This window comes from Oncorhynchus nerka, linkage group LG5 (genome assembly GCF_034236695.1).
Source record: "Oncorhynchus nerka isolate Pitt River linkage group LG5, Oner_Uvic_2.0, whole genome shotgun sequence".
In the NCBI taxonomy this organism is placed as follows: Eukaryota; Metazoa; Chordata; class Actinopteri; order Salmoniformes; family Salmonidae; genus Oncorhynchus; species Oncorhynchus nerka.
In genome coordinates this window covers 17,925,116-17,943,552 of record NC_088400.1, presented here as the reverse complement: position 1 = coordinate 17,943,552, position 18,437 = coordinate 17,925,116, and the positions used below count along the sequence as shown (strand labels likewise).

Sequence of the window (18,437 nt, the reverse complement as noted above, 5' to 3'; positions counted from 1 at the left end):
ACTGCACCTGTAAACCACCACGTCACTGCACCTGTAAACCACCACGTCACTGCACCTGTAAACCACCACGTCACTGCACCTATCTGGTATATGACAAAACATAGTCTTCTAGAAATAAATTGGGCGAATGTGTCAAAATGGTGTTAAACCAAAATAAAAAGGATTTTCATGCGTTCCACATGTAGAGGAATAATATGCAAATTGACCCATAACTCCACCTAAACAACAACATAGGACTATACACTAGATGACCACAAGCAAGCAGTAAAATTAGATTTAAAAAACAGATGACATTTTTTTATTATGGAACAGCGGGGACTGTGAAGCAACACAAATATTGGCACAGACACACACATGCATATACACACACACAATAACATACACACACATGCATATACACACACACAATAACATACACACACACAATAACATACACACACATGCATATACACACACATGCATATACACACACACAATAACATACACACACATGCATATACACACACATGCATATACACACAAACAATAACATACACATGGATTTAGTAGTGAAGATATGTGGGAATGGTGGAGCAGGGGCCTGAGAGCACACAGTGTGTTGTGAAATCTGTGAATGTATTGAAATGTTCTTAAAATTGTATAAATTGCCTTAACTTTGCTGGACCCCAGGAAGAATAGCTGCTGCTTAGGCAGCTAATGGGGATTCATCATTTTTTTTTAAATATTTTAAAAAATAACTATTTTTAAAGAATGTGGACACCTGCTCATTGAACAACTCATTCCAAAATAATTGGCATTAATATAGAGTTGGTCCCCCTTCGCTGCTATAACAACCCCCAATCGTCTGGTTTTCCACTAGATGTTGGAACATTGCTGAGGGGACATGCTTCCATTCAGCGACAAGAGCATTAGTGAAGTCGGGTACTGATGTTCTCTGTATACAGTGTGTTCCATGTTTGTGGTATTGTGTGTTGTCCTGTTCTCTGTATACAGTGTGTTCCATGTTTGTGGTATTGTGTGTTGTCCTGTTCTCTGTATACAGTGTGTTCCATGTTTGTGGTATTTTGTGTTGTCCTGTTCTCTGTTGTACTGTTATGCCTCTCGGCCAGGTCATCAATCTAAATGAGAATTGGTTCTCAATTGACTTGGTGAAATACATAATTAATGCAGCTCAGAAACTGTGTCCGAAACGACAGCACATTCCCTATATAGTGCACTACTTTTTAAACCAGGACCCATATACCTGTGTGATAGGGAATATGGTGCCATTTTGGACACGGCCTGTGTCTCAGAGAAGAGAAAACTACATTGACATTTCTGTCATTTGCATTTTGTGTTGTGTTGATACTTAACAAAAGCTTTAATATAATTGAATCCTGTGTTACCTACCATAAAACCTAGACACACCCTGGTCCATATAACACACACACACACTTACACCCATAAGCACCTGCTCTACCACTACACTACAACAGTCAAGAGCCAGACACATGTAGGCTACACACAAGCGCGCACACACTAACACAGACATCCACATGTTGACATTAGAAACATGGACATCCCTCTTCCTGGCTTTCCTCCTGTTTGAAACACCTCCTGCCTTCCTCCTTCCCCTGAAGTAATCAGTGATCTAACGTGGTCGGATGGTGGGTGACAGCTATGCTGTGTTAGATGCAGATAACCACACGTTTACTTCAATGGATCAAACAGAACTGTGACAGTCCGCAAGGCAAGGTGTCAGGTTTGTGGGAAGTACTAGAGGGGGCGAGCTGGGATCTGGTATGGTGGAATGGGGTTGCTGGTGGGGTTCTTTTGTGTCAAGTAGGGTTAGATAGAATTGGTTTGGATGGGGTACTAGGCCTTAATCTTAAAGGTGAAGTAAGTTTGAATTGACATTGGGACAGGGCTGAAGGCAGGTTTGGGACAGGGCTGAACAGTGAGATTGGGCACAGTTGGGTTCTGAAAAACATGGGTCAGGTTTAGGGCCCAGAGTCGTACTTCCAGCCTCTAGCAGGGCCTTGAGGCGGGCCTAGGTCAGGGGGTCAGGGTTTAGAGGTCGTACCTGCAGCCTCTAGCAGGGCCTCGAGGCGGGCCTGTGTCTCTGGGTCGACGGTGCGGAGGTCCACCCCGTCTGTGGCGCTGGACAAAAGCAACTCAGAGGCCGTCTTCATGATTGGGTTCTCCAAGTCCTCCTGGTCTAAGATAAATGACTCCACCTGGGGTAAGGAGAAGTGGAAGCAAAGCACAACATATAAAGCACATAACAGCAGACAACTCACTTTTGATGTTGCATCTTGATCTGCAGCCGACCCCAAAAATGTCTAATATTATATTGCTTAAAAATCTGTATCCATAGTTGTTGATGAACAGAGTTAAAGAAGACCTAAGACTGGATTCTAATGTAAACAAGCACAGCCCTTCAGGTTGTCTGGTGTCCTCCGCAAACACAGACTTATTTGCATACCTGGATATATTTATGACCACATTGTGACGTTTTAGTCTTCAGCAAGGTTTTTTTATACTTGTTATTTTTGTACACAAAACATCTCAAGGCAAGCTGACTTCGGTAGCCAAAGTATACGCCCCTTCTTCAGAAATTGGTCAACAGTAGGGGTTCTTCAATTAAGCGTTTGTTGTCATTCAACAAGAGACTAATCATTTTCATGCACATTTGTTCACTTGTTAGATGTAAAATTGAGCAAGTAAGACTGCCTTGGCATAAACGATTTCCTGAGTTATCTTACATTAATTCTGACTATTTTGAGGAAGTGTATACTGGCTACGGCATCTCGAGATGGACAAACAGGACTATTGCAGCTTTTTCTGGTTTTTCAAGCGAAGGTCTTTTAACGGTTGTATACGAGCACACTCATTCGGTTAGGTGCCAACCGAAACCAAGCATGCAGAAGACTTTTAGCCAAGATTAAAGTTTTTCCTGAAAGCGTGACCTGACCAGGAAAAGGTCATGTCTATTACGCGACCAACCACAGATTACATTTTGGCCCACCAAGCTAGAGGTCGACCGAGTAATCGGCATGGCCGATTACATTGCAATCCACGAGGAGACTGCGTAGCAGGCTGACCACCTGTTACGCGAGTGCAGCATCAAAAGGACCTTGTGGCTGCAGAGCCAAGGTAAGTTGCTAGCTAGCATTAAACTTATCTTATAAAAAACAATTAATCTTAACAAAATCCCTAGTTAACTACACATGGTTGATGGGGCAAAAAAGTATTGTCAGCCACCAATTGTGCAAGTTCTCACACTTAAAAATATGAGGCCTGTAATTTTCATCATAGGTACACTTCAACTATGACAGACAAAATGAGAAAAAAAAAATCAAGAAAGATGAATTTATTTGCAAATTATGGTGGAAAATAAGTATTTGGGCACCTACAAATAAGCAAGATTTCTGGCTCTCACAGACCTCTGTCCTCCACTCGTTACCTGTATTAATGGCACCTGTTATAAAAGACTAATTTATTTATTTGCATAATAAGTATTTGGTCAATAACAAAAGTTTCTCAATAATTTGTTATATACCCTTTGTTGGCAATGACAGAGGTCAAATGTTTTCTGTAAGTCTTCACAAGGTTCACACACTACACTGTTGCTGGTATTTTGGCCCATTCCTCCATGCAGATCTCCTCTAGAGCAGTTATGTCTTGGGGCTGTTGCTGGGCAACACGGACTTTCAACTCCCTCCAAAGATTTTCTATGGGATTGAGATCTGGAGACTGGCTAGGCCACTCCAGGACCTTGAAATGCTTCTTAAGAAGCCACTCATTCGTTGCCCGGGCGGTGTGTTTGGGATCATTGTCATGCTGAAAGACCCAGCCACGTTTCATCTTCAATGCCCTTGCTGATGGAAGGAGGTTTTCACTCAAAATCTCACGATACATGGCTCCATTCATTCTTTCCTTTACACGGATCAGTCGTCCTGGTCCCTTTGCCGAAAAACAGCCCCAAAGCATGATGTTTCCACCCCCATGCTTCACAGTAGGTATGGTGTTCTTTGGATGCAACTCAGCATTCTTTGTCCTCCAAACACGACGAGTTGAGTTTTTACCAAAAAGTTATATTTTGGTTTCATCTGACCATATGACATTCTCCCAATCTTCTTCTGGATCATCCAAATGCTCTCTAGCAAACTTCAGACGGGCCTGGACATGTACTGGCTTAAGCAGGGGGACACGTCTGGCACTGCAGGATTTGAGTCCCTGGCGGGGTAGTGTGCAACTGATGGTAGGCTTTGTTACCTTGGTCCCAGCTCTCTGCAGGTCATTCACTAGGTTCTCCCGTGTGGTTCTGGGATTTTTTTATCATTTTGACCCCACGGGGTGTGATCTTGCGTGGAGTCCCAGATCGAGGGAGATTATCAGTGGTCTTGTATATCAGTGGTCTTGTATGTCTTCCATTTCCTAATAATTGCTCCCACAGTTGATTTCTTCAAACCAAGCTGCTTACCTATTGCAGATTCAGTCTTCCCAGCCTGGTGCAGGTCTACAATTTTGTTTCTGGTGTCCTTTGACAGCTCTTTGGTCTTGGCCATAGTAGAGTTTGGAGTGTGACTGTTTGAGGTTGTGGACAGGTGTCTTTTATAACAGGTGCCATTAATACAGGTAACGAGTGGAGGACAGAGGAGGTCTGTGAGAGCCAGAAATCTTGCTTGTTTGTAGGTGCCCAAATACTTATTTTCCACCATAATTTGCAAATAAATTCATTTTTCTGGATTTTTTTTCCTCATTTTGTCTGTCATAGTTGAAGTGTACCTATGATGAAAATTACAGGCCTCATCTTTTTAAGTGGGAGAACTTGCACAATTGGTGGCTGACAATACTTTTTTGCCCCACTGTATATATATATATATTTTTTTTTTAATGTGCACATTTAGTTAAGAAATTCCTTTTAGCAGGCAATATTAACTAGGGAAATTGTGTCACTTCTCTTGCGTTCTGTGCAAGCAGAGTCAGGGTATATGCAGTAGTTTGGGCCGCCTGGCTCATTGCGAACTGTGTGAAGACCATTTCTTCCCAACAAAGACCGTAATTAATTTGCCAGATTTTTACATAATTATTGCATAACATTGAATGTTGTGCAACGTAACAGCAATATTTAGACTTAGGGTTGCCACCCGTTCGATTAAATATGGAAAGTATTTCACCAAAATAATAAACGTTTTGTTGTCGAAATGATAGTTTCCGGATTTAACCATATTAATGACCTAAGGCTCGTATGTGTTTATTATATTATAATTAAGCTAATGATTTCATATTTGATAGAGCGGTTGTAGGCAGCAGCAGGCTCGTAAGCATTCATTCGAAGAGCACTTTACTGTGTTTGCCAGCAGCTCTTAACAACGCTTGAAGCACAGCGCTGTTTATGACTTCAAGCCTATCAACTCCTGAGATTAGGCTGGCAATACTATAGTGCCTATAAGAACATCCAATAGTCAAAGGTAAATAAAATACAAATGGTATAGAGAGAAATAGTCAACGCACCATAATTCCTATAATAACTACAACCTAAAACTTCTTAACTGGGAATATTGAAGACTCATGTTAAAAAGGAACCACCAGCTTTCATGTGTTCTCATGTTCTGAGCAAGGAACTTAAACGTTAGCTTTCTTACATGGCACTTTTACAGGTTTCCTTATTTATTTGAGATTAAATTGATTTTATGTATGTATTATATTAAGAAAATAAAAGTGTTCATTGTTCATTCAGTAATATATATATATAAAATCATCCGATTAATCGGGATCGGCTTTTTTGGTCCTCCAATAAATCAGTATCCTGCTCTAGACCTATTAAATGGACCGACTTTTTATAGGTCAAACAACTACGGGACCTAGCTAGCATGGGCTAGCATGAACTACGGGACCGCTGTAAGGGCTAGCATGAACTACGGGACCGCTGTAAGGGCTAGCATGAACTACGGGACCGCTGTAAGGGCTAGCATGAACTACGGGACCGCTGTAAGGGCTAGCATAAACTACGGGACCGCTGTAAGGGCTAGCATAAACTACGGGACCGCTGTAAGGGCTAGCATGAACTACGGGACCGCTGTAAGGGCTAGCATGAACTACGGGACCGCTGTAAGGGCTAGCATGAACTACGGGACCTCTGTAAGGGCTAGCATGAACTACGGGACCGCTGTAAGGGCTAGCATGAACTACGGGACCGCTGTAAGGGCTAGCATGAACTACGGGACATCTGTAAGGGCTAGCATGACCTACGGGACCGCTGTAAGGGCTAGCATGAACTACGGGACCGCTGTAAGGGCTAGCATGAACTACGGGACCGCTGTAAGGGCTAGCATGAATTACGGGACCGCTGTAAGGGCTAGCATGAACTACGGGACCGCTGTAAGGGCTAGCATGAACTACGGGACCGCTGTAAGGGCTAGCATGAACTACGGGACCGCTGTAAGGGCTAGCATGAATTACGGGACATCTGTAAGGGCTAGCATGAACTACGGGACCGCTGTAAGGGCTAGCATGAACTACGGGACCGCTGTAAGGGCTAGCATGAACTACGGGACCGCTGTAAGGGCTAGCATGAACTACGGGACCGCTGTAAGGGCTAGCATGAACTACGGGACCGCTGTAAGGGCTAGCATGAACTACGGGACCGCTGTAAGGGCTAGCATGAACTACGGGACCGCTGTAAGGGCTAGCATAAACTACGGGACCGCTGTAAGGGCTAGCATGAACTACGGGACCGCTGTAAGGGATAGCATGAATTACGGGACATCTGTAAGGGCTAGCATGAACTACGAGACATCTGTAAGGGCTAGCATGACCTACGGGACCGCTGTAGGGCTAGCATGAACTACGGGAACACTGTAGGGCAGGCAGGGACAGGGAAAACAAAACCTCACTCTGTCATTTCTGAAGGAGTCCCTGTCCTATATGTAGGCCTCAGGCCTGTGTTAGTTTTTCTACTTGTTGACCTAGACATTCTGTACACACCGAGGTGTCTCTTCAGGTCTGATGCCAAGTCCTTCCCTCCAACTGCTTGACACGTTCACACTGGCACAGAGGCCTTATTAAGGACACGGTCTGGGCATTGAGGAAGACTCCGTCAAGCCAAGGCTTCAGATACACTGCATTCGCAAAGTATTCAGACCCTTTGACCTTCACACATTTTGTTACGTTACAGCCTTATTCTAAAGTGGATTAAATAAAATGTTCAATCTACTACCCCATAACGACAATGCGAAAACATTTCTTTGACAATTTATTTTTAAAAATTAAAAAACAGGTAACTTATTTAATATTCAGATCCTTTGCTATGAGCCTCGAAATTGAGCTCAGGTGCCTCCTGTTTCCATGGATCATCCTTGAGATGTCTCTCCAACTTGATTGGAGTCCACCTGTGGCACATTGAGCAAGGGCCTTGGTCAGGGTGGTGACAAAGAACCTCATGGTCACTCTGCAGAGTTCCTCTGTGGAGATGGGAGAACTTTCTAAAGGGACAACCATCTTTGTAACCCTCCACCAATCAGGCCTTTGTGGCCAAATGGAAGCCACTTCTCCGTAAAAGGCACATGACAGCCTGCTTGGAGTTTGCCAAAAGGCACTTAAATGACTCTGACCATGAGAAACAAGATTGAACTCTTTGGCCTGAATGCCATGGAGGAAACATCAAGCTGTGGGGATGATTTTCAGCAGCAGGGACTGGGAGACAAGTCAAGATCGAAGGAAAGATGAACGGAGCACAGTACTAAGATCCTTGATGAAAACCTGCTCCAGCGTGCTCAGGACCACATACTGGGGTGAAGATTCACCTTCCAACAGGACAGCGATCTAAGCACACAGCCAAGACAACGCAGGAGTGGCTTCGGGACAAGTCTCTGAATGTCCTTGAGTGGCCCAGCCAGAGGCCAGACTAAAATCTGATCGAACATGTCTGGAGAGACCTGAAAATAGTTGACATTGCAAATGAATACAAATAGTAGAATTATGCTATAGTTTTATTTTGACGGCTAACCGCAAAGTCCATTATTGTGGCTAATCCTTATTGCGCTAGCTTCACATCGATGGGTGGGGAAGAACAGGGGAAGAACAGTCATATTCAGGTCGTGATTGGTCAACAAGGTTATTTGACCTCAAATAGTGTTATTTGACACGCAAAGACCCAAACGGCATTCCATAGTATGAGAAATCCTGGTTGAGAATGAAACAACTTAAAAAATGAACAACAAAACAGCACAGCAAGTAAGTGAAAGAAATAGGTTATGATTATGTTTTACTGGTACTGGGGCAGGTAGCCTAGTGGTTAGAGCTGGTTTCGAACCAGGGACTGTAGAGACGCCTCTTGGAGTCCATGCGTGTGTGTAAACTATTTAGAATGCTTAAAAGGCCACTAAAAATGTTTATATCGGTTATAGGTATTTATTTTTTTTGGCAAGGAAAATATCAGATATCGGTCAAAAATGTCATATCGGTACATCACTACTTAAAATGTATGCATTCACTGTGCTGGGAGTTGCTTTAGATCAAGGATGGGAAGCTCCAGTCCTCAGGGGTCTGATTGGTGTCGCACTTTCCCCCCAGCTAAATGTTTCATGTTTTGTGTGGACCCCAAGAAAAGTAGCTGCTGCTTTTGCAACAGCTAATGGGGATCCTAATAAAATACCAAACATACCTAACTCCAATAATCACGACCTTCAGTTTAGAATGCAATTAGTTTACTCAGCGGTGTTTGCTAGAGTTGGGAGAAGCGACACCACTCCAGAGAATGTGAGCAGAATGTAAAAGAGTGCCCAATTTGACTGGAGCTCGGGGCAAGTTTCCCCAAGGCTGGAGGGTTAGCCTTCTAGACGCTCAAATTTTTCTCGGGTAGCGCTCACTTCACGAGCGGAGGGCATTCCCAGCCCAGCATGCATTTGCAGGCTACTTGTGTGCTGCTTTAGCCCCTTGCTTTAGCTACTGTCATGGAGTTTGCTAAACACTTCATCAAGAAGTTGATAAAACACAGAGGTGCAAAATCAAGGTGACTTACAAAGAGGAGGACCAAGAGAGGGAGTGTCCACAAATAAAGAATCATTGTGGAATCTGAAAAGACACGTATCCCAAAAGCATGGTGGTGTACTACATGCACATGCTAACAGAAAGGAACGAGGTGGGTAGCTAGCTAACTGTCATTGTAGCAAAGGATTTATAGACTAAAAATCGGATAATTTTCGTTCTACTATCTATACAATAGGCTATCATTCATTTTGGACCAATAGGCCTGACATTTTAGTTCTTCCAAGGAGCTTTCCGTTTTGATAGTTACACTTTACCTAAAAACCTTTAGGCCTACCTAAAGAAACATTATACAAAAACATTTTGTTCCAGGAACAGTAAGAGACTGGAATAATAATAAATATGAATGCATTAACAAAAATGACCATAGACATTGTAGATGAGAAATAGGAATTCATGGTAAATGTACTGCCGGTGATATATGTAATGGGGAGTTGATAGACACTAACAATCAAATGCAAACAATTCACACAATTAAGTTATGAAACAATTAATGTGAACACATTGACGAGAGAGATGTGCATATTAGCCACACTCCCCTTCTTGGACTGTGCCATCCCTCGTCCTCCGCAATGGACTAGTCTCGTCCTCCGCAATGGACTAGTCTCGTCCTCCGCAATGGACTAGTCTCGTCCTCCGCAATGGACTAGTCTCGTCCTCCGCAATGGACTAGTCTCGTCCTCCGCAATGGACTAGTCTCGTCCTCCGCAATGGACTAGTCTCGTCCTCCGCAATGGACTAGTCTCGTCCTCCGCAATGGACTAGTCTCGTCCTCCGCAATGGACTAGTCTCGTCCTCCGCAATGGACTAGTCTCGTCCTCCGCAATGGACTAGTTAAATGAGATGGGCGTGAATGAGACAGGTGTCTTGAGTCATAAAAAAAATATATATATGTGATGCTGCTCAACAATAAATAACTTGATCGACCAAACAAACGACCAGTCGACTAAATTGGGGTCAGTCATAATTTGTATTTACAGAGAAGGAGACGCAGCAGCAATTTACTTTGCAGGAGAAAGACACATTCCAATATTACTTTTCAAGACGTAAAGATAAAGAGCAAATTGGAGGCTTCAAAATGGTTTACTTGGACTTTGAGCCCCTAACTAAAGGATAATGGGAAGGGATCCGGTACATTGTATGTGCAACTCAACCAGGCTACAAACCGCCTTGCTATAGTATGGTCACAGACACCCTCATTCCCCACTCCCTCCAAATCAAAGCCAAGCCGAGAGACCAATTGCAACTAGGTGATGGTTTCGTTGTGTCAATTGACATTTGGACTAAAAGAAGGAGGGGCACAGTTTCCTGGGGTGGGGGGCTTGTCACTTGTTTAATTGACGGAAAATATAAAGGCCACATGGTGTTGCTGAGCTACAAGCACATACAAGGACACCACACAGCAGAGGCCATTTAGCAGAAATGTCAAAGTGTCCTGAGGAACTAGAACGTGCAGCGACAGCTGATACAAGTGGTGACTGATAGCGCAAGCAACATGGTCAAGGCCTTCAAAATAACTGGTCTTGAGGACACAAATGATGGACTAAGAGGCAGCGGCATCCGACGAGGAGGAGGCGGCGTCCGACGCGGAGGAGGCGGAGTACGACGCGGAGGAGGCGGAGTACGACGCGGAGGAGGCGGAGTACGACGCGGAGGAGGCGGAGTCCGACACGGAGGCCATGAGAAGTAAAGCAGACGAAGACGTTATCACCTTATGGAAAGACAACCTCGCATCCCTGCCCGGTCTGGCAAGAGTGGCCCAAAGGGTGTTTAGCATCCCCAGTGGCTTTGCAAGCAGGGAGAGGGTATTCTCCGCTGCTGACCTGCTCTCCAGGAACCACCGCATGAGGCTGAAGCCACAAGAGAGTCTGGCCAAACTTGTTCCTGAAGTCAAAAGCACAGTTTCATTTTGATTTAATTCTAAATAAGTCACAGCCTACATGCGCAATTTATAGACTATCATGATTTAATACAACAAAATAGTTTAAAAGCTGAGCGCTGAATGTTCCTGCCAGCCAAATAATTGAATTAAGACTACTAATATAGCCTAAATAATTAATTTGTTCCTTTTATAGGCTACTCGTCCGGCTATTTAGTGTTATATGCTGCTCAATACGTAGACTATTTGAAACGATGAGCGCTTCTTACCTTTTCATGTTGATTATAAAAATACTTATCATTCAAATCAAATGGTGGTTCATATTATGCTGGTGGTTCATATTATGCTGATCCCTTTAAGGGGATTTGCAACCGAAAACTGTCTTTTGACTAGAAACATTACTTTGTTGCTTTGTGTGTGTAATAACTGAAAAGACTCGAGACTTCGATGTGGGTCAAGGAGCAAAACAAGTGTTCCATAATAAACATCTCAAAAACATGCATGGAGTGACATCCGTTCCATATCAACACCACCAGCCTGCATAAGGTTCTCTCGAGTGGGGCCAAGCAGGCTCTGAGAAGTTAGTGTAAACAGAGCGAGCCACGGTCTTGATTTGAAAACCATATCCATCAGTTCCTAGCTATGCTAGAAAGGCTGCCTTGACCGTATGCTATGGGGCTGTATGTAGCTGTGAAGAGGTACTCCAGGAGGGTGCGGTATTGGTGCCTGGATCAGTTAACCCATAGCTGAACCTTTAATACAGAACAGCAGCATGGAGGAAACAGCATGCAGCAAATTCAGTACATACAGCACAGGCCCCTGGCACAGCTCCGTGCTGGGACTGCAGCTGCCCAAGGTCAGGGCCGGAGAGAGGGGCTTATGTCCGTCTGTGTACACAACAACATGCCGGCTAACCTGTTCCAGTTACGAACTAGTGTACTGTTTACTAGCATTGCTTAGCAAAGATTTATGAGGAGCGTGACAGGAGTGCAGATAAAATGAGGGAATAGATCATGTGAATTCAACATTAATGATGTGTTTGAACTTCCGACAACAGGTAATAAACAGTTTCAAATTCACAAAAAAATATTAAATAAGACAAACTGATCACATTCCTAGCACTACAGTATGCAAAGATATGTAATGAAAACAATGTGTCAACTGCAACTGTCAAACAGCATTCAAAATAAAAACAGAGGACTGAGCTAACTTGGTCAATAGTCTGCCTTTAGCTGTATTCCTATACTGAGATGAGGACCAGTAAGGAAAAGCTACTGGGAGTCCACAGATAGACTCACAGCAGTCTGTGTGGAGGAATGTAGCTATACACCTGGAATGCAGAAAACAATTACTTTTGGGGGATGTAGTTCCAAGAGGGCTCTCACAAACAACAACGGACATCACTCCTGCCCAACAATAAACTACAGTTCCCAGCACTGTGTTGCATCCGGAGAGCTGGAAAGGCCTGGAAAGGCATCTGCTTAATCCTGGAGCTCAGAGTTCAGCTGCAGCCCACAGGAGTGAGCTCTCCACTAGGCTAACATTTCACAACAATACCTCCCTTTCAGCCACATCCTCAAGGCCTTTTAGAAAGGCCACAAAACTTAACACAGGTATCATACATATACTGTACATTCAGCCTCAACCTATTCCCAACAGACAGACGGTAGAGCAAGAAAGATAGCTGCCTGCTCTCGTCTACCATCTCATTTCCCAAATGAAACACGAGAACTTCAAATCCATTCCAGACGTAATGCTCACTATTTACTTGTGGCTTATGGTTTGGTTAGGAGGTGGTAGCTCAACAGGTAGTGTCTACACCATGTTAACATGCCAGGCTCCACAGCTTCCATCTATCCAACACCATGACATGGAAAAGTGCTCTCTGCAGGTGTGCATGTTACGACAGACAGACTTATAACATGACAGAAAAAAAATGGCACTGCCTCATGAATAAATAAAACCCTTTGTTGAAATGTATGGGAAACTTATTAGTGGATTGATTTTCCATATTATCATGATTTGGCTCCCTAGCCCTGAGCCACGGTCAGGTTATAGTCTGGTCTGGCCGTTCCAAAATGGGTCACACAGATGTGACCCTTGCCTGGAAACCCGATTGGATTGAATTATATGTTGGGCAGAAATTAATGTTTGAATCAGGAACATTTCCACAAACTCAATCAGCCAGAATGTTGAATAAAATTATATGTTAGCTTACTTTACCAGTCATCTGTGTGGTTGGTCCTTTTGCAGGTAGGAATGAGACATTGTATCCACAGGAAAGTAAAAGGACAACTGCCCAAAGCGCTGTTAGTGTGTTCAGATTTCTGTCACCGGAAGCATGCATACTTGCCGAGCTCGTGTTTACATGGTTCTGCACATGCTTCAGGTGACAGAAATCAACGCACTTCCGGCACTTTGATAAAGTTATTTAACTATTTTTTCCTGTGGATATATTGTCTGACATTCCTACTATAAAAAGGACCAACAGCGGTAACAACCGGTCTAGAATGTTTAAATATAAATTTGCTGGCTTGTGAGAGGAACATTTCCTGATCCAAACACTCCTTTCGCCTGATGTAGAATTCAATGCAATTCAACTTTGGATTTCCAGGCAAATATGATCCTAGAATGTGTTCCATGTGACAGTCCATAGACTGTCCATGCCATGCTATGCAAGCCTAATTACATTTCAACAGTTATAATGACAAGGCAGGCATGGTGTCTATGTAGGAAATGGACTTAATAGCCAGACGGTTAACAATGTGTCAGTCAGACAACAACTTGATTGTGTCATGGCCACCACAAGTCCACAGACAGGTTAGGTTAGGGTTGGGTATGGTATGGCAGGGAAACCACAGGTCCACAGACAGGTTAGGTTAGGGTTGGGTAAGGTGGGGCATGGTATGGCAGGGAAACCACAGGTCCACAGACAGGTTAGGTTAGGGTTGGGTATGGTGGGGCATGGTATGGCAGGGAAACCACAGGTCCACAGACAGGTTAGGTTAGGGTTGGGTATGGTGGGGCATGGTGGGGCAAGGTATGGCATGGCCACCACAGGTCCACAGACAGGTTAGGTTAGGGTTGGGTAAGGTGGGGCATGGTATGGCAGGGCAACCACAGGTCCACAGACAGGTTAGGTTAGGGCTGGGTATGGTGGGGCATGGTATGGCAGGGCAACCACAGGTCCACAGACAGGTTAGGTTAGGGTTGGGTATGGTGGGGCATGGTATGGCAGGGCAACCACAGGTCCACAGACAGGTTAGGGCTGGGTATGGTGGGGCATGGTATGGCAGGGCAACCACAGGTCCACAGACAGGTTAGGTTAGGGCTGGGTATGGCAGGGCAACCACAGGTCCACAGACAGGTTAGGTTAGGGTTGGGTATGGTGGGGCATGGTATGGCAGGGCAACCACAGGTCCACAGACAGGTTAGGTTAGGGCTGGTATGGCAGGGCAACCACAGGTCCACAGACAGGTTAGGTTAGGGCTGGGTATGGTGGGGCATGGTATGGCAGGGCAACCACAGGTCCACAGACAGGTTAGGTTAGGGCTGGTATGGCAGGGCAACCACAGGTCCACAGACAGGTTAGGTTAGGGCTGGGTATGGTATGGCAGGGCAACCACAGGTCCACAGACAGGTTAGGGCTGGGTATGGTGGGGCATGGTATGGCAGGGCAACCACAGGTCCACAGACAGGTTAGGTTGGGTATGGTGGGGCATGGTATGGCAGGGCAACCACAGGTCCACAGACAGGTTAGGTTAGGGCTGGTATGGCAGGGCAACCACAGGTCCACAGACAGGTTAGGTTAGGGCTGGGTATGGTGGGGCATGGTATGGCAGGGCAACCACAGGTCCACAGACAGGTTAGGTTAGGGTTGGGTATGGTGGGGCATGGTATGGCAGGGCAACCACAGGTCCACAGACAGGTTAGGTTAGGGCTGGGTATGGTATGGCAGGGCAACCACAGGTCCACAGACAGGTTAGGGCTGGGTATGGTGGGGCATGGTATGGCAGGGCAACCACAGGTCCACAGACAGGTTAGGTTAGGGCTGGTATGGCAGGGCAACCACAGGTCCACAGACAGGTTAGGTTAGGGCTGGTATGGCAGGGCAACCACAGGTCCACAGACAGGTTAGGTTAGGGCATGGTATGGCAGGACAACCACAGGTCCACAGACAGGTTAGGGTTGGGTATGGTGGGGCATGGTATGGCAGGGCAACCACAGGTCCACAGACAGGTTAGGTTAGGTTAGGGTTGGGTATGGTGGGGCATGATATGGCAGGGTAACCACAGGTGTGGCTTTAAAAGTCACACCTTCACTGGACATGGAAGCGGATGTTGATTGGTTGGTGGTGAACAAGCAGAGGGCAAACGTGTCAGGGAACTAATCCACATGAGAAAGATTTTAGAGTTGAACCTGTTGTGTTATCATCATTACAGATGACAGAACAGGAACTCGTGGTTTGTGTGTGACCATGTTGTAGCTCGCGATGTCTGTTCAACTGTCAGATATCAACCTCAACGGTGGTGCCCTGTAAGCCTACCAACACATGTAAAGTTGGGCACAACTCTGAATGGGGACTGTTGCAAATTTCTACAACGCAGAACAGTTATATAGAGTTGGCCATTTAGTTGGCACTGCCTCGTGAGGCTGAGACCAGTGTCATCTGATCCCTCTATTCTTTATTTATGACAGCCCAATGATCGACCACTCAACTAGCTAGGACAGTTAGCCAAATAACGTTAGCCGTCTAAAACGTGTTGAGGAATTGAAAGACCGTCGGATTTAAATGTGATATAATTTATAAAAGGTGACGTAATTGCACCATTACTTTAAAATTGTAGCTAGTTTTAATATTGGCAAGATTGACAGCCCGTGCTTGTTCTGACAGTGTGAATACGTGCTCTCCCACCAGTGTGTACAGTGTCCGAAGTTGAGAATGTGTATCTGTGCTGCGAGACTATTGCTAACTTAATAGCTAGCACTGACGATGGCATGATCGCTTCCACCCGAACTAGGCCGTGGTCACAGCCTACGCCGCATAAATAAAACATTACATCGGTTATCGTGTAATTATGTTGGTGTCTTGCATTATTCTCCTTATGTCTGACAACCCATGAGCAATTGAGTTATCTGGAGACATGTTTGAAGCAAATTCGTAGTTGTTTATAATGTTATTTCGTCAGCCTAGGAGGGGGTGGCTGCCCACAGCTAACTAGCTGGCTAGGCAGTGAGATGAACGTTCGCGCTAGCTAGCTGGCTAACTAGCATATATCTAGCTAACGTTACCTCTGAGACCTCGTCTTCGTCGCTGTTGGATCCGGGACCAGAGGAAAGGACTGCAGCCGCAGCCAGTTTGAAATCCAGTCTATCTGTAGTAGGCCCACCGGGCTCGCCAAACAATCGTACTTTCTTTCCGCCCACACCAATCCCTATGCCCCGGAGTCCGACTCCTGGTGTTGCTCCTACCCCCATCCCTACCGCAGGGGTGCGAGGAGTCACCGAGTCGATCTCGTCCTCGAAGGCGTCCGTCAGCATTCTCGTCCCGGTTACTGCATCCTGCATACTTATCTTGACAATACGTATATTAGCGTTGTTATTGTTGACCTTAACTTCCTTCAGGGGTATCTCTTGTGGAATATTCGGGTGTTTTTACTTCAGGGAATCCTGAAACTCTCCCGAAGCGAGGGTTGAGGAGGATCTCTTTCCCCCAGCCATTAGCTAACTTTCTAGCTAACAACCTAACCCATTGCTCAATGTTTCTCAGAAATCCCGCCTCTAAACAAAATACTGAATTCGCCATTGGTTGATGTCAAAACATTGTTGACAATGATTCGTTTACCTTGGTGCTTCTCAAGCAGAAGCACGCGACGTCAGTTAGGTTTACCAATATCACGAGTCTCTCAAAACGAACGTCACAACGTGCAGTGGCTTCACTGGTATTGGTATTAAAAAGTAAATTGGTTTAAACTGGAATATTTCAGGCATTTACTGTCATGTCAACATGATATTTGGAACGTCATATAAACAGGGTCATCAGAAGGAAAGTAACTGAACTGAATGACTACCGAACAGTAGCACTCACTTCCATCATCATTAAGTGCTTGGAGATGCTAGTCAAAGACCACATCCCTTCCTCCCCAATTCGACTACCACCCTGACAGTGCCATGGACGACGCAATCGCCATGGCACTGCCCTCACCCACCTGGACAAGAATGGATGCTGTTCATTGACTACAGCTCGGCCTTCAATAACACAGTGCCCTCTAAACTCACCACAAAACTCACGACCCTGAATGTGAACTTCAGGAGGAACCAGGTTGGGCACGCCCCATTCTCATCAACAGGGCCAACTTCGATATGGTCAAAATCTTCAAGTTCCTCTGCGTACAAATCTCCAAGAAGCTGAAATGGTCAAACTACAGCCTCCAATACCCTACTCAACAAATTGGATGCAGTCTATCACAGTGCAATCCGTTTTGTCACCAAAGCCCCATATACTACCCACCATTGCGACCTGTATGCTCTCGTTGGCTGGCCCTCGCTTCATACTCGTCGCCAAACCCACTGGTTCCATGTCATCTACAAGACCCTGCTAGGTAAAGTCCCCCCTTATCTCAGCTCGCTGGTCACCATAGCATCTCCCACCTGTAGCACACCTTCCAGCAGGTATATCTCTCTAGTCACCCCCAAAACCAATTATTTCTTTGGCCACCTCTCCTTCCAGTTCTCTGCTGCCAATGACTGGAACGAACTACAAAAAATCTCTGAAACTGGAAACACTTATCTCCCTCACTCTCACTAGCTTTAAGCACCAACTGTCAGAGCATCTTACAGATTACTGCACCTGTACATAGCCCACCTATAATTTAGCCCAAACAACTACCTCTTTCCCAGCTGTATTTAATTTATTTATTTATTTTGCTCCTTTGCACCCCATTATTTTTATTTCTACTTTGCACATTCTTCCATTGCAAAACTACCATTCCAGTGTTTTACTTGCTATATTGTATTTACTTTGCCACCATGGCCTTTTTTGCCTTTACCTCCCTTCTCACCTCATTTGCTCACATTGTATATAGACTTGTTTATACTGTATTATTGACTGTATGTTTGTTTTATTCCATGTGTAACTCTGTGTCGTTGTATCTGTCGAACTGCTTTGCTTTATCTTGGCCAGGTCGCAATTGTAAATGAGAACTTGTTCTCAACTTGCCTACCTGGTTAAATAAAGGTGAAAAAAATAATAATAATAAATAAATTAAAAAGAAGGCATCACAGCGACTCTCTTCAACCTCAGGAGGCTGAAGAAATGTGCCCTGTCCCCGAGGGCCCTCGCAGTTTTCTACAGGAACACCATTGAGAACATACTGTTGAGCTGCATCACAGCCTGGTACGGCAACTCCACCGCCACTGACCGCAAGGCTCTACAGAGGGTGGGACGCACCATTTGGTGCACACTGCCTGCCCTCCAGGACACCTACAGCACCAGGTGTCGCAGGAAGGCCAAGAAGTTCATAAA

At 45.0% G+C, this 18,437-nt stretch overlaps 1 protein-coding gene across 1 annotated transcript in view; it reads right to left on the bottom strand.

The window, feature by feature from the left end:
* The window catches only part of LOC115124642 (ankyrin repeat and KH domain-containing protein 1-like), a 76,310-nt gene extending 59,661 nt beyond the window's left edge, over positions 1–16,649 (bottom strand). The window contains 2 exon segments of the mRNA XM_065018425.1: positions 2,063–2,216; positions 16,205–16,649. Coding sequence (XP_064874497.1) covers positions 2,063–2,216; positions 16,205–16,480 — 430 coding nt within the window. The 5' untranslated portion in view covers positions 16,481–16,649.
* Between the last annotated feature and the right edge of the window lie 1,788 nt (positions 16,650–18,437).